Source organism: Salvelinus sp. IW2-2015, unplaced genomic scaffold, assembly GCF_002910315.2.
Source record: "Salvelinus sp. IW2-2015 unplaced genomic scaffold, ASM291031v2 Un_scaffold1204, whole genome shotgun sequence".
Classification (NCBI taxonomy): Eukaryota; Metazoa; Chordata; class Actinopteri; order Salmoniformes; family Salmonidae; genus Salvelinus; species Salvelinus sp. IW2-2015.
Window position 1 is genome coordinate 139,585 of NW_019942777.1, and position 16,494 is coordinate 156,078.

Consider the following 16,494-nt stretch of genomic DNA (forward strand, 5'->3'; position numbering starts at 1 on the left):
CATGTGGTGCCAATGTCTAAATAGTGACGGCAGGGCTAGTTCAAACTGCAGTAGAATGGTTCTCCTCACAGGAGAGTGAATCAGCCCATGCTTGGTGAATAGCACTTGGTTGATTTACAGGAACAGAACACAGGAGTTCTAAATAGAACATGTGAGATAAAAGTGAGAGACAAGAATTAATAAAATAAATCATCACAGCAGAGGAGTGTAGTTTGTGAGCTAGACAATTAACATCCTGACAGTTTGAAGCAGGGTGTTATGCAATCATCCTACTCCAACTATTGACATGGATAATGTGGCATTTCTCATTCGTCAGTATGAATGAAATTAGTGGGTCCTGCCTTGATGACTGTATTAGATTTACACTGCTTGTCGTATAGATTTGTGTGGTCTTCAAATATTACTTGGAATAAACTGATACCTAAAATGCTCCTTGTCCCGAAATGACATGCTAGCTAATGATAAAGCTATCTGCTCCTGTTAGCTAGCAACAGTTATATTTGTTGTAACTATCTAGCAAAATAGCTACTTTACTAAGGTTCCTGTGTTCTAAGTTGGGTGCATTGATGGTATCACATTTATATAACTAAATAGTTAATTACAAATAAATACAAATACGTTACCTGAGAGCAGTGTGTTGGACAGAGAACTCTCTGTCATAACCAGCTGTCTACCAGCTTAGATACAGATAATGTGTTTGGCAGATGTGATCAGCAGCGATAGTACCACGGATAGTACACACGTTTTGATTGGTTTACAGATTGGTACTAGGCGGCGTTTGCCTGTCCAGCTATCGAACAAAAAAGTAAATATTTGGGGGGAAAAATGCAAAATTGACATTGCCAACAAACAGAAATGTGTTAAATATAAATATACACAATATGTAAAAACCATATCCTCCCTCGACACTATCATGACACAAGGCGAGACCCAGATGCAGGCACAGGAGGCAGATGGTTGGAGTCTTACAATGTTTATTAATCCAAAAGGAGTAGGCAACAGAATGGTCGTGGACAGGCAAAAGGTCAGAACCAGATCAGAGTCCAGGKGGTARAGAGTGGCAGACAGGCTCGTGGTCAAGGCAGGCAGAATGGTCAGACAYGTGGGTACAGAGTCCAGAAACAGGCAAGGGTCAAAACCAGGAGGACTAGAAAAAGGAGAATAGCAAAAAGCAGGAGAACGGGAAAAACACTGGTTGACTTGGAAAAACATACAAGACGAACTGGCACAGAGAGACAGGAAACACATGGATAAATACATTGGGGAAAATCAGCGACACCTGGAGGGGGTGGAGACAATCACAAGGACAGGTGAAACAGATCAGGGCGTGGCAGACAGAGATCGATCATGAAAAAAACGAAATCAGGTAGCTTGCTACGGCAAACCACCTATGTGGTTAGTGTGCYTCAGACAGAGATGGAGAGAAGAGACAGAAGAACGCYTTATCYAAATTGATAGAGAGCATTTGCTTCGCGGGGTATCTCAACCTGAAAAAAATATCTATAAGTGATTGATATTTGGTTTTCAGCAATAATAAAATTATGCCGTATTTACTTTGAAGATCTACTAAAATAGCAATTTTGTCAGACAGCATAGGCAGCAGCTATATAGAGGTGAGATGATGACTTGGAATGAAATCATAAAGTCATCAAATAAAACAAATGTAATATACGCAACAACTGAAATATAAACATAAAGCATGATAAGAATTTCCTGCATAGAATGTTTAGAAGTGGAGAAACTGTTGTTTTCTCTCATGCAAGTCATATTGGCTGAAATCTATTGAAGTTTAATGAAGTATTATTAATTTAGTCAACTAAATTCTCGTGGAAAATGCTAGTGGATAATTCAAGTGAATAGGATCCTAAACCATTTTAGATGAACATTAGTTTGGTATGTGAGTTTGTGTGGGTGAGACATAAACACGGAAAGATATTAGGCTTATGCCGTATGCATACTTTATTATCAAGTGTCTGGAGTATGTACGCTGGAGTCTCCCTTCGGTTGAAGAACAGGCAGAACACATTTTCTAAGCAAGTTAGGTATGCAAATTACCGATTTGCATACTTCATTCAGTTAGAAAATTTGAAAACAATGTTGTAGAAAAGCACTGTAAAGTTACACTCCCAGGCCTACCCACCCATGCAGAATAGCCCTCCTTTTCCAGTGTTACACTTTATCTTTTAGAAATCTAAAGACCCCTACAGGCCTAAATGGATCCGACCATTGTAAAACTGATGAGTAGACCTTTAGTATTATTGAGAACTATTTTGTTCGCTGCAGTGGAATGTATTCATAGCAGTGGTATTTCACCACTCCTATACGCAGAGAAGACTGTGTGGGGCTGCTTCTCAGTGGGGTCAAACCACTAGTAACATGGGACAGAAAAGCGCTGACCACACAATGTGACAGACTGATGGGAAAGGAAATTAGTCTGTGGTCACAAGCAGAGACACAGTCACATATGTACAGTGGGGTTTGCGATTATTGGATGCCTTGATAAAGGTCAGCAAAAAATATAAATAATACACACCATTGGTGTGCATGGCCAAAGACCTCTATTTTTATGACATCTGACCATATCACTGCCTGGAATTTGCGAAATGGCATTGGCACCGGTACTATGGTCATATGACCTGAAAATAAATCTTGTTGGCCACACACAGCAGCGGTGGGTTTGGCTTTTGAAAGAACAATGCACATGCAGAAAATACCTCATCCCTACTCTAAAATATAGTTGTGGATCTTTGATGTTATGGGGCTATTTTGCTTCAACTGGTCCTTATTAAGGTCACCGGCATTGTGAGTTTTACAGTACCAGGACATTTTAGCCCAAAAAACTCAGACATGTTTGAACACAGGATGCAGGTCAAATAAAGTGGCCCTTCCTCTGCTTGGTCAGACAGTTGCATTTTTTTTTACCTGTCTGATACACTTCTCTAAATGTTGAAAAAGCAGAAGTAACACACAAACACACACTCTCTAACAATGATTACTTGAGTAGCTGGACTGACGCCAAAAAGACTGCAAGCACAGACACAGTTAGTACACATAGTAACACATGACTCCTGAGTGTTGCAGAACCTTTCCTGGAGGTGAGCATCTGTGTATCTCTGTCAGTTAGTCACATCCCCCCTAGCCATATATTTACTTTCCTTTAATTGTACCCCATCTAAAGAGTGCAAGTTGACATTCAGTATGCAGCCCTAATGGCTACAACTGTAGGCTTCAGCTCTGTGCCAGTGGGTTCATGTGGTCCTGAGTTGCACATCCCACCTGAGTTCATTTGTCGCGAAAGTTTGACAAAAGAAAAACCGACCAGTGTCGAACAGATACAAATGTTGTCGATCTTTACAAAAAATGTCTTCTGTACCTGCTGTTTCCATTACATATGTCGCAATTATCTTTTTTGCAACATTGCTTTTGTGGAATAAACCTGGGTCAATGGAAACCTGCCTACTGTCTTCACTTCTGTCTAAACTTCAGTATGTACAGCACACTGAGAATAAAAAAACACAAAAGTAATATCAAGTCTAAAGTCCACATGATAAGAGACCTGAACATAATTGTTAAGAAATTCACCACTTGCCTTTTCTTGTATAAAAACTCAACTAACCGCTCCTGAGAAAGCTACTCAAGCAAAGGCTGCATCACAGTTTTTATGTAACCTCACTCCCTAGAGTTGGATAGAGAGCGCACTTTGCACAAAACTTGAGTATGGTCAGTGCCATTTAACATCGAAGACATACACCATTTTAAAGTAGTCAACTTGGTGAGACTTTCTATGGTTACGTTTCTCCAGCCCCATTCCTCAGCTTTATAGCAAACCAAGTGGCAGAGTTGCTGTTTTGTTGTTTTTCAAGGAGTGGGGCTTTAGTATTTTCCCAGACAGACAAGTTCAAATTAATGTGCGATAATTGCACCAATTTGTTAAATCTGCATATATTACAGAGCCTATGGTATAATGCTAACTCAACTTAGTTAATTATAGTTCCCATTTTATGGTGTGTGCTTGAAGCCTGGAGAAATCCAGCCTGTGCCATCATGCCAAATCCTTTTCACTCATTGTCATGCCAAACATGCCGGTGTTTGGCATGACAAGGACAGACAAGGAGTTGGTATGATAGCATAAAACATACTGGATTTATCCAGGCTATTTTGCTTGTTCCTCCTCCTCTTCTTGATCTTCCTCCTCCTCCTCTTCGTGCCATGGGGAAGATCTTCGTGGGCTATACTCGGCCTTGTCTCAGGGTATTAAGTTGGTGGTTTGAAGATATCCCTCTAGTGGTGTGAGGCTGTGCTTTGGCAAAGTGGGTGGGGTTAAATCCTGCCTGCTTTGCCCTGTCCGGGGTTATCGTCGGACGGGGCCACAGTGTCTCCCGAGTCCTCCTGTCTCAGCCTCCAGTATTTATGCAGTCATAGTTTATGTGTCTGTGTTGGGGGGCTAGGGTCAGTCTGTTATATCTCCTTTCTTATCCAAAAGGGATTGAGAGCATGGTTTGTGGCGTGAGCTATTTTGCGTAAGAGAAGCTGTACAGTGCTGGAGGAAGGTACCACATCTCTCCTATAAGCAAGTGAGAATGAGAGTGACTGACCCATATAGGCTACTGACTACAAAGTGAACAGACTGAGAAGCGATAACCACACGCTATGGTGAGAAAGAAGCTCATTTCTACACAGCATGCAATCGTGCATGGACACATACATATGCATGCACACACTATACTCTGGGGATGATGAAGGGTTTGACTCTGGGAAATCCACATTGGCTGACATGTTCATTTTGATACATGTATATTTGTAGTCTTAATTGAGCAACCATAAGAGTCTCCCACACTCTCTCTCCGTTTGTGGGTTTTGTTATTAGACTAACGTCAGGGGCTTATTCAAAGAACCTTGCAGATAGAACTGTGATGTACAGAAGATCAGAAGTCGTCTGTGTAGGCCTGTATTCTGTAAAACACATTCCTATCAGCTATGCTTCTGATCATATGTAAATAAAATGACCACACCACGGTCATAGAAAGAGACATGCAACTCTGATGGTAGCTGCAGAATGCTGGATAACTTTCAAATATACTGTTCTTTACTCCCCTTATAGTGTTGAAAAGATATAGCATCTGACAACTCAAACATTTATATTTCTATAAAGGCAATTTTTTTTCAGTTATTTTCACCCTGCAGTTGTGCACGTTTTTATTCAATTTTCTTCTGAACTGCTTTGTTTTGTCTTGACACATTTACTACTATTTTTCATTCTCTCACAATGGATATTAACATTCAGTATTAACACACAATACCTGGCCTGATCCTGTTTTTTGGGCCTTCAGGCAGTTTACATTCTGTTTATCTATTTGGTCATTCCTTGTCACTTCAGCAAGCCATGACACCCACCATCTCAGATTGTTCTGAAATCATTTCTGTCGTTAGAAACAGATAATATTCGCATTTCTATAAAAACACGTGTTGAGATAGAATTTGATCTCTGAGAAATTAGGCTAATTGATTGTACCTAAATTGACCATTTTAATTCATAGGATTCATTCACATTAATGTAAGCACTCTGTTACATTGCGCCGGATGTCATTCATTTGAAAGAGGACCATCCACGGTGGAATAGAAATGCAATGCCTCCTTGTGGTTCCTTTGCGAGACAGATGCTGCATACTTTGAATCTTTCCAAAGATCAAGAAGTTGTCAAACCACAGAAGAAGATAAAAAATATGTCGCTTTCGACAATGGGTTCCATGCTGGAGATTGAAATCATGTTGTACACTCGCTTTTGCCACGGGCCATGTTGCCAACACTGACACAGGGATATCGAATGTCGTCTTGGTCCTCCGGAAGCGAAGCGTGTGACCCGGCGACAGCAGATGATGCATTTGAGGGATTCTTAACTACAGTTGGGAATATATTGTTTAGATTGTAAAATTAGTAAAATTAGTAACTGTACGCGCGGTCCGAAAGAAGGAATATGCGATTATGTGGATCAGATGGATGATGCGTTACGTACTAATCTGACAATGCAGGAATATACAGTGAAGTCGGAAGTTTACATACACCTCAGCCAAATACATTTAAACTCAGTTTTTCACAATTCCTGACATTTAATCCAAGTAAAAATTCACTGTCTTAGGCCAAATTCCCTGTCTTTATTTTAAGAATGTGAAATGTCAGAATAATTGTAGAGAAAATGATTTATTTCAGCTTTTATAAATTTTTATCACATTCCCAGTGGGTCAGAAGTTTACATACACTCAATTGGTATTTGGTAGCATTGCCTTTAAATTGTTTAACTTGGGTCAAATGTTTCAGGTAGCCTTCGACAAGTTTCCCACAATAAATTGGGTGAATTTTGGCTCATTCGTCCTGACAGAGCTGGTGTAACTGCGTCATGTTTGTAGGCCTCCTTGCTCGTACACGCTTTTTCAGTTCTGCCCACAAATTTTCTATAGGATTGAGGTCAGGGCTTTGTGATGGCCACTCCAATACCTTGACTTTGTTGTCCTTAAGCCGTTTTGCCACAACTTTGGAGGTATGCTTGGGGTCATTGTCCATTTGGAAGACCCATTTGCGACCAAGCTTTAACTTTCTGACTGATGTCTAGAGATGTTGCTTCAATATATCCACATCATTTTCCATCCTCATGATGCCATCTATTTTGTGAAGTGCACCAGTCCCTCCTACAGCAAAGCACCCCCACAACATGATGCTGCCACCCTCGTTCTTCACGGTTGGGATGGTGTTCTTCGGCTTGCAAGCATCCCCCTTTTTTCTTCAAACATAACGATGGTCATTATGGCCAAACAGTTCTATTTTTGTTTCATCAGATTCACCGGACATTCCTCCAAAAAGTACGATATTTGTCCCCATGTGCAGTTGCAAACCGTCTGGCTTTTTATGGCGGTTTTGGAGGAGTGGCTTCTTCCTTGCGGAGCGGCCTTTCAGGTTATGTCAATATAGGACTCGTTTTACTGTGGATAAAGATACTTTTGACCTGTTTCCATCAGCATCTTCACAAGGTCCTTTGCTGTTGTTCTGGGATTGATTTGGACTTTTAATACCAAAGTATGTTAATCTCTAGGAGACAGAATGCGTCTCTTTCCTGAGCGGTATGACGACTGCAGGGTGCTATGGTGTTTATACTTGCGTACTATTGTTTGTACAGATGAACGTGGTACCTTCAGGCATTTGTAAAATTCTCATAAGGATGAACCAGACTTGTGGAGGTCCACAATTTGTTTTCTGAGGTCTTGGCTGATTTATTTTGATATTCCCATGATGTCAAGCAAAGAGGCACTGAGTTTGAAGGTAGGCCTTGAAATACATCCACAGGTACACCTCCAATTGACTCAAATGATGTCAATTAGCCTATCAGAAGCCTCTAAAGCAATGACATCATTTTCTGGATTTTTCCAAACTGTTTAAAATCACAGTCAACTTAGTGTATGTAAACTTCTGACCCACTGGAATTGTGATACAGTGAATTATAAGTGAAATAATCTGTCTGAAAACAATTGTTGGAAAAAGTATTTGTGTCATGCACAAAGTAGATGTCCAAACCGACTTGCCAAAACTATAGTTTGTTAACAATACATTTGTGGAGTGGTTGAAAAATGGGTTTTAATGACTACAACGTAAGTGTATGTAAACTTCCGACTTCAACTGTACACACAGCATGTAACATTGTCAGAGTGGTATAGTTGCATACCTATAGCACCATGRCAACGTGAAACARGTAGGACCAATGCTGTCGTTGGTCTGGCCCCTCACCGGAGACCAATCCGGAATGGCCAAACCTACCAGGGGCCAAAGCCCCCTCCGGCGTAGCTCTCAGGGTCATTGAGACACACAAGCCTCTAAACCACGCCAAGGTCACAGCTTTGAGAGAGGAGTGATTGAATCCAGTCCTGTCTGAACAGAAGGTGAGATTCTGACATCTGCGTACAAAACAGACTCCTCTGGTGAACAGACTCCTCCGGTGCCAGATACCGGTATATCCCCAACCTGTAAAGCCAGCACATAAACAATTAGAAACAGAAGCCTATAATTCAATAAGATCCACCCATTTGCAAACTGTGCTTGTTCTTATGTATTCTGTATTATCACATTGGCTGGTATGTTATACAAGCCAACAACAAGTGACCACTTCCATCCTAAAATGTGTGTGTGTGTTCACAGATACAGAAGTTGCATAGAAAGAATCATAATATGCACGCACATATATGCACAGTGCATGCACACATATATACACAGTGCATGCACACACATATACACAGTGCATGCACACATATATACACAGTGCATGCACACATCCATAAACATTGACCTTACCAATCTCTGAAAGTTCACATCAGCATAATGTTGGTCTTCTTCACTTTGCTTGCAGGCTGCATTGACATTTAGGGAAAAGGCATGATATTACACAATTACCTATGTTCTGTGTTTGTTACCTTCAGGGTGCTCTGTATGATGTGAACTGTAACACAGATTGTACTTACCTCCACATGTTCTTATTTTAACTGCCCAGTATATACCACCACTTATTATCCCAACTGCTAACAATGTGACCAGTGCGATGGGGCCAGACTCTGTCAGGAGTAAAATGGAGGGTGGGGGGAGGGAACTGTTCAGTCACTCATTTGGCATTGCTTGTCATATCTTTTTCATTCACTTTTTCTCATCTACCATATTTGTTAATCAACTGTATGTTGTATGTGGCCTTGCCCTGTATTCACCTGCAGCCTATATTCTTCCTGTCTAAGTGAAATTCAGCTGTTCAAACCCATGCCATGTGCTTTAGTCAATACCGATTAATGACATTGATGAAGGTATTATAAAGTAGGCTACAAGGCTCATAGGCAAATTAATACAGAAATCAGCTGGCTGTAATACATAAGTTAAAATAATTACAATATGATAATACGCATGTTGAGGGATTTTGTAAAAACTACCCTCAGGTTTTACTGTTAAAAATATTTCTCCCCTTACTATCCTACAAAATAAGTTGTTAGTGAGGAAATGAAGAGCAGACACTGTCTGGGTGTTGGCTCTCACTGACCCACAAAAAGGAAAAACAATACTATATGCAGTGTTGACATACCTTTGATGGCAGAGCGTGAGGACAAATGAGGGCAGAGTGTTTGAAAGTTGAGTGGAGTTGGTTTTGAGTCAGCAGGGTTGGAAGCCTCACATCTGTAGGTGTCAGCGTTTATTTTTTTAATCTCCAGAGGGAGAGAGAGATTGGCGAGAAGATCAGGGCTGCTGGTCTGGTTGAATATCTCCTCTCCTCTGTACCAGGACAAGATTACCTCTCTCCCGTTCTTCACAGTGCACACCAAGGAACAGCTCACGTTTTTAAATGGACTGTCCACTGAGTGACTGATGTGAGGAGCAGACACTGAGGCTGGGATAGCAGAATGATTAAGCAGTGACTCAATGACAAACAGAGATAAAAAATAATGTGTTACAGTAAAACTAAGATGTCATAAATGAGACCTAAACATATATGAAGAAGTGGGCTACTTCTTTTGCAAACATGTGGCAGACTCAGATCAGCCATGGTAAATGTTAGTTTAAAAACATGTAACTAAATACAAAGGTCTTTCTTGATCTTCATTGAAAACAACTCTGGGTAACAGACTAAATGGGAGAATGGAAAAAAGGGAAGTAAAAAAAGAAGCCAGACACGCACCATAGACAGTTAGATTTGCAAGCTTAGATGAACTCTGTGTATCGATGATAACTATTTTATAAAGTCCAGAGTCGTTGATGGTGAGGTTTCTGATGGTGAGAGATCCAGTCTGAGTATCCAGCTTCAGTCTGTCTTTGAACTTCCTACTGTAGTTCATTGTAATCACACCAGCATTCAGCAGAGCTATGTTATCAAATGAATCTGAACGACTCAATGGAAAGACATGCTAAACCAGTGCCGCTACGTAGTTCAGTAAGTCCAGTCGGTTAAAGTTACTTTCCTTCCCTCTCTTCCCGTCACATTTACAGCATCAATCAGACCTAAAAGGAAGAAATAAAACATTGGCTAAGGGCAGTAGCACATCAATACAAGACATTAACAGGACTAAATCCTGTAGGTGATCCCGGATCCAAGCCAAGCACATGATTGACTAGGCTTAATTTATTTCTACTTTTACAGTATGTAGTGACCACAGTACGTACGTTTTTGTTTTGTATTGTCTTTATTATTATTTTATAATCCTTTGAGTTGTAGTTATGGCTACTAGGTGTAGCCCATAGGCGAAATCCCAGGGGGACGGGGGGACACGACCCCCCCATCCTGGGAAATATTGATTTGTCCCCCCCAATCTATCACTGAACATAACTATGTAATTTCAATATATTAATAATACGCAATGAAAGCAGTTGTGCTGATTATAGACACTTAATAGCGCCTTTTTAAGTTTCAAAAGATTGCGACCACCCCGCCCTTTGCCTCACAATGGTTTGATCCACTGCCAGTTCTTTAGCTGGCAAGGTAATAGAGGATTCGTATCTACTGTCCGAAAGGCACATGTACGTAACTGACGTGAGGTTAATCCAGTCAATCCGCCATAGCAATGTTTACATTTTTATGTTGGCAGGGTTCACACACTAGCTGAATTTGCAGAGCTAGCGCGCAAACTAAAGCAAAACATTAACAAAGCTAGCTAGTACCTATTCCATTAATGTGGCGTCGTCAAAGATGGAATCTTTGCTATCGTTAGTTTATTCCAAGATCAGCATGCAGCTGTAGTGCTTCAAAGTCCCTGTGATAAGGTTAGCGAAAACTGAAGTCCAAACTGAACAGAACTACACTCTCTTATACCATGTCTTAAATATATTTAATGGTCTCGTTGCAAAAGCTAAACTGTCGCTAGTAACTTTTTAAAATTTATTTTATTTCACTTTTTTTATTTTTTATATAGCAAACCACACAGAAACGGAATTGGTGCTCGCTAGCTTTACAAATTCAGCTATTGTTGGAAGCCAGCCAAATGAAACAAACTATATTAAAATTAGAAAAGGTGTAGCAATGTTGTGTAAATGTGTGTGTGTGCAGCTAGACCGGCCAGCCAGCCAGCCAGGTAGAAAATGGCAGAAAAAAAAAAAAGACGGACATCAGAGTATTTTTCAGTACACCAAAACGCAAAGTAAGAACTCTAGTAGCCTAATATCTCAAAGACGAGTTGATAAAATGTTCATAAGAAAGAAGTGAAATGCTAATGGAATGTTTCACAAATGATGTCATAGGCAGAGCAGGCAACAGATGCAGAGCAGGCAACAGATGGCACACAGACAGCAGAGCTGGGGACAGATAGGCAGGGACAGGAGTCTCAGGTAAGTTTGTGAGTCTTTGTTTGGCAACATTATGAAAGGTTCTCAATTTTTTTAACTTGTAAAATAGGACATAATTGGAAAATGCCATGGATACCCCCGCTCTCAACTTAAACTGATGACTAAACTAAGATTTGTTTATGGCAATGGTATTGCTGTTGTGATTAATTGTGTAGTTTTGGGTACCGGTAGTTAGGAGTACGGCAAACACCTTATTTCTTTTCTAGGAGACAGACTGAGTCAGTGAGGGTGGTGAAAGGGAAAGAGCCAGGGAGAGAGACTTCAGAGAACAATGTCACAGCCACGGCAGGACCAGGTGTCACCCTTGTTGCCAGCAGCACCAGTATAGGGGACAGTGGCACAGCATTGTCCATTACCTCAGTGATGGCACAAAACCATATCAGCCACACCCACAATTTTTGAACCGCAAACTCTTGCCAACAGAGTGTTGACGTTTCAAGAGGCCCAAAGCACAGAATGAAATTCTGAACATCATGGCCATTACAATCATTCGAGGCATTGCAGCTGAGATTAGGTCTCTTCCGATTGTACAATTTTCATAATTGTTGATGGTACTCAAGATGTCTCTGGTGCTGAACAGGAGAGTGTCTTTTGCATTATGTTGACCATGACCTTGTCCCTCACGAGGAGTTTATTGGGCTATACAGGGTGTCGGAGACAACAGGCGAGGGCATTGCGAAAGTGGCAACTGAAGTGTTGTTGAGGCTCAATTTGCCCATGTCTGGCTTACGTGGGCAGAGTTACGATGGTGCCTCAAACATGGCAGGAAAATACACAGGTGCACAGGCAATTGTGAGAAGGCAGCAGCCATTAGCCCCTATGTTCATTGTGGAGCACACTGTGTAAATCTGATTACACAGGCTGGCTGCTCAGCCTCCCCACTGATCCGGGATTCCCTTTCTGGTCCATCAGTTAGGTGTCCTCTATGGCCAGTCAGGAAAGTTTAAGAGCATGTTTGAATCAATTGCCACGTCCAAAGAAACACATCTGCCCACCCGGAAACCCCTATGTCCAACAAGGTGGACTGTGCGGAATACTGCTATGAGACTGTGCTAGGGCAGTATGAGCGGGTACTAAGCAGCCTAGAGGAGAGTAGTTTTTAGTACATGACAGTACACTTACAAATTATTATTTCATGTATTTTATTTAAAATTGCATACTGTGCGACATACTGTCCATAGCTGGTGTTTGAAGAGTTGAGACACTGACTGAAGGATATTTTGGTTGATTTATTTGGGTTTTTCATTGAAGTAGTTATTTGCTTTTAGAACGTACTTATTTAAGCTTTTTGTTCTTGTAAAGATTGTAGTAGACTCAGGCCAGTGGCACATTTAATGACTATATAAATGTATCAGAAAAAGTCAAATTAAAAGGTCAATTCAATACGGAGACTAACTTTGTGATGGTTCTCAATGGAGTATTTTAGATGAGATCACACCATGTTCATTGTATTTATGAAAACTACACCCATACAGGTGACAGTACCATTGCTACCTACTGGCCTTTCTTGATATTGCTAGTTGTAAGTACGAATACCTGCATACATACTGGACTGGTAAGGAGCACTGCTATAACTTATTATTAGTAGTATATATAATGATTTAAACATTTGAACAAGTTGGTTAAACCCTTCAGTTAACTACTGTACCTATCAATTATTCAGTTGTAGGAATTATGGTTCCTCAATATACATTTAACATATTACAACGATAGGCTATGTGTTACAGCACTACTTTTGGTGTCCCCCTCAGGAATTGCTCTTGAGAAAATGTAATGTAATTGTCCCCTCCAAGGTTGATATCAGATTTTCGCCCCTGGTGTAGCCTACACTTTAGTTCACATTTCTAACTCGTGAACACTAAATACGACTATTTTGACCTTTATTTAACCCAGAGCTGCCAACGCGCGTGAGACACACATTCATTTCACCCTCTTCATTAGCTTCCACGGCACACCTCTTACAGGGCTGACAACTTTTGAAAAAAGCTTGGAGTGCGGTCTGCTCTGTGAATTTCATTGACCCCTGGCGCAATCCCTAGACGGGGGACTGGGGGTCCCCCTCTCCCCCTCCAAGGAGATTTGACTGTTTTAAAGCAAATTTACAGCAATTCTACGTATTTTGACATGGCTTAGGTCTATGACCTTGGTGGAAAAAGGTGTATTCAGGATGCTTCGAACATTAAATGAACACTCAAAATTCGACAACTTTGTTACTTTGAGATTTTGATGGGATGAAATGTAAAGTATGCTAATATTTGTTTGGTGGATTGACATTTTATTCAGACAGTAATGAAATGAGATAAGGAGACAAGCAAATGCTAGAAACAGTGGGAACGTTGGATGCAGGGATTGATCCCTGTTCTCAGGTGGAAAGTTATATGAGACACGTGCCGGGTAGTGTTACCACTACACCAAGGCTCTGAACAATTAATGTTATTGGTTGATGGCAGTGGGTAACCAAATCATAGATTGCAGTCTGCTTGTCCATAGACTGCTTTCAAGGTAAGGACACAAACATTGTGTATTTTGTAATTTGGGTGAACTATCTATTTAAAATAGGGCTGGAAGTAAATACTGCTTGCTCTCCAGGAGGGTTGCCCCCCCTGGTCTTTTTCCCAAGTGCTGGGTGTTTGAAAATGTTGTTGTTAAAAAACTCAAAATCACCCAACCTTCAAGAGAAATCAAATGAATATCAATATTCAGGTGGTTTATGTTTACTAGTTGAAGATCCTTGCCATCATCTTACTCTACACAGACAAAATATAATGTGTTTATGAGTTGTGCCCCCCTACCATCTCTGCCTCATAATCTCTGCACAATACAAACATTTGAAAATGATTTTTGATTCCTGGAGCATTTATTATCTTATGCTTATTTGAATTATTCAAAACTGTCCATGAATGGCTGCAAAAATACATGGCCTCATGGAAGTCATTTTCAAAGACACAAGTAGGCATATCAGATTTCAAATATATGATTACAGTGGCAAAATTGTGAAGAAGTAGAATAATGTGGGTAAGTTGAACAGGGCATGATGAAACTTTACATTTTGAATGTTGAATGTTGACTGGGTACAAGAACTATGACTACGGGATAGATTTGAAGAGTTTACTTCCAAAACACTATATGCACCAGTTTTTTTCATAAGAAATGATTGGTTATGTTTTTTTTTGTCCATTGATGTGTATACATTTTTTGTTGTTGTTGCAAAATGCTACCTATCCATTTTTTTTTAGCTGGAATAGAACGTTCGTATCCTGTATATTTGACAGTGATATGTGATTTGTTTCTTAGATCTGTCTTTATATAGTGTTGTGGTGTCTCTCTTGTCGTGATGTGTGTTTTGTCCTATGTTGGTATTTTATTTAAAAATAAAATAATCCCAGCCCCCGTCCCCACAGGAGGCCTTTTGCCTTTTGGTAGGCCGTCATTGTAAATAAGAATTTGTTATTATTAACTGACTTGCCTAGTTAAATAAAGGTTAAATTAAAAAAACGATATAAGCATTGGCTATTAAATGCTCCAGGAATCAAGTATGATTTTGGACATTTTAGTATTGTGCACATGCTAGGCAGAGATGGTACGATGACTCATAAACACATTATATTTTGTCTGTGTAGAGTAAGATGATGGCAAGGATCTTCAACTAGTAAACATAAACCACCTGAATATTGATATTCATTAGATTTTCCTTGAAGGTTGGGTGATTTTGAGAAATCAATTGTTATAAAAAGAACATTTTCAAACACACAGCACTTCAGAGGAGGACAACCCAGCAAGCAGGATTTTCTTCCAGCCCTATTTTAAAGAGATAGTCCACCCAAATTACAAAATGTTTGTGGAGTTACCTTGAAAGCAGTCTATGGATAAGGAGACTGCAATCTATGATTTGGTTCCCCACTTCATCAACCATAGATATTAAAAATGTACTTTACATTTCATCCCCTCAATATCTCATAGTAACAAACGTGTCAAATTTTGAGTGTTAATTTAATATTCAAAGCATCCTGAAAACAGCTGACCTGTGTTTATTATTATTTATTTTTACCCTGGTCATATGCCTAACTCATGTCAAACACGTAGAATTCCATGAAATGAGCTTTAAAAAAGTACAATTATCGTCTAGGGGTTGTGCCAGGGGGCAATAAAATTCACATTGCAAATCTCACTCTAAGCTTTCTTTTTTTAATTTGAATTTTATTTAACCTTTATTTAACTAGGCAAGTCATTTAAGAGCAAATTATTATTTACAGTGATGGCCTACATCGGCCAAAACCGGCCAATTGTGCACCACCCTATGGGACTCCCAATCACGGGCAGTTGTGATACAGCCTGGATTTGAACCAGGGTGTCTGTAGTGACACCTCACACACTGAGATGCAGTGTCTTAGACTGCTTCACCACTCTGGAGCCCAAAAGTTGGCAGCCCGGATTTAACCAGTAAGTCATCGAGAACACATTTTCTCTTTTACAATAAGGACATGACCAAAAAAGCGATTGTGAAATTATAAAACAAAAAAATCTGCATCATTTTCCACATAGCACTTTGCAATAATATAGCATATTCACATAAATTACACAAGAGTCATGTAACATGATAGTAGCCTACTTTTGTAATTGACTCTCAGTTTGACAAGGCAGACTTACCACTTTTGAGAAAGAGTAATATCCAGAGAACAAATCTTATCATTTTTCTTTTCAATAGGGTGCTCAGATTAAGTATAATTCACTCTACGTTCTCCCACCCATTGCGCCACATGCCCGTTTCTCTCTGTCTCTGTCTGTCTGTTTCTCTCTCTCTCTCCCCGTCTCTATTACGCTTTCTCTCTTTCACACATTCTGTGCTCTGTCTCTCTCTCTCTCTCCACCAGACAAACATGTCAGAGCAAGTGGGGAGTGTCCCTTCTTGTAATTTAAATTCAAAGGACTTTATTGGCATGGGAAACATATGTTTACGTTGCCAAAGCAAGTGAAATAGATAAATAAAGTGAAAAATAAAAATAAACAGTAAACATTACACTCACAAAAGTTCAAAAGGAATAGAGACACTTAAAATGTCATATTATTGCTATACACAATGTTGTAACAATGTGCAAATAGTTCAAGTACAAACATAAATAGGGGTTGTCTTCACAACAATGT

At 40.0% G+C, this 16,494-nt stretch overlaps 1 protein-coding gene across 1 annotated transcript; it reads right to left on the reverse strand.

Annotated features, from left to right (window-relative positions):
* Nucleotides 1-963: 963 nt before the first annotated feature.
* Nucleotides 964-16,150, reverse strand: LOC112070031 (SLAM family member 5-like). The gene is made up of 6 exons (XM_024137429.2): nucleotides 16,000-16,150; nucleotides 9,695-10,014; nucleotides 9,104-9,406; nucleotides 8,502-8,591; nucleotides 8,335-8,390; nucleotides 964-8,007 (listed from the first exon to the last, which is right to left on the reverse strand). Exons 2-6 carry the CDS (start codon nucleotides 9,849-9,851, stop codon nucleotides 7,876-7,878), a joined length of 738 nt encoding a protein of 245 aa, XP_023993197.1. The 5' UTR covers nucleotides 9,852-10,014; nucleotides 16,000-16,150; the 3' UTR covers nucleotides 964-7,875.
* Nucleotides 16,151-16,494: the final 344 nt, after the last annotated feature.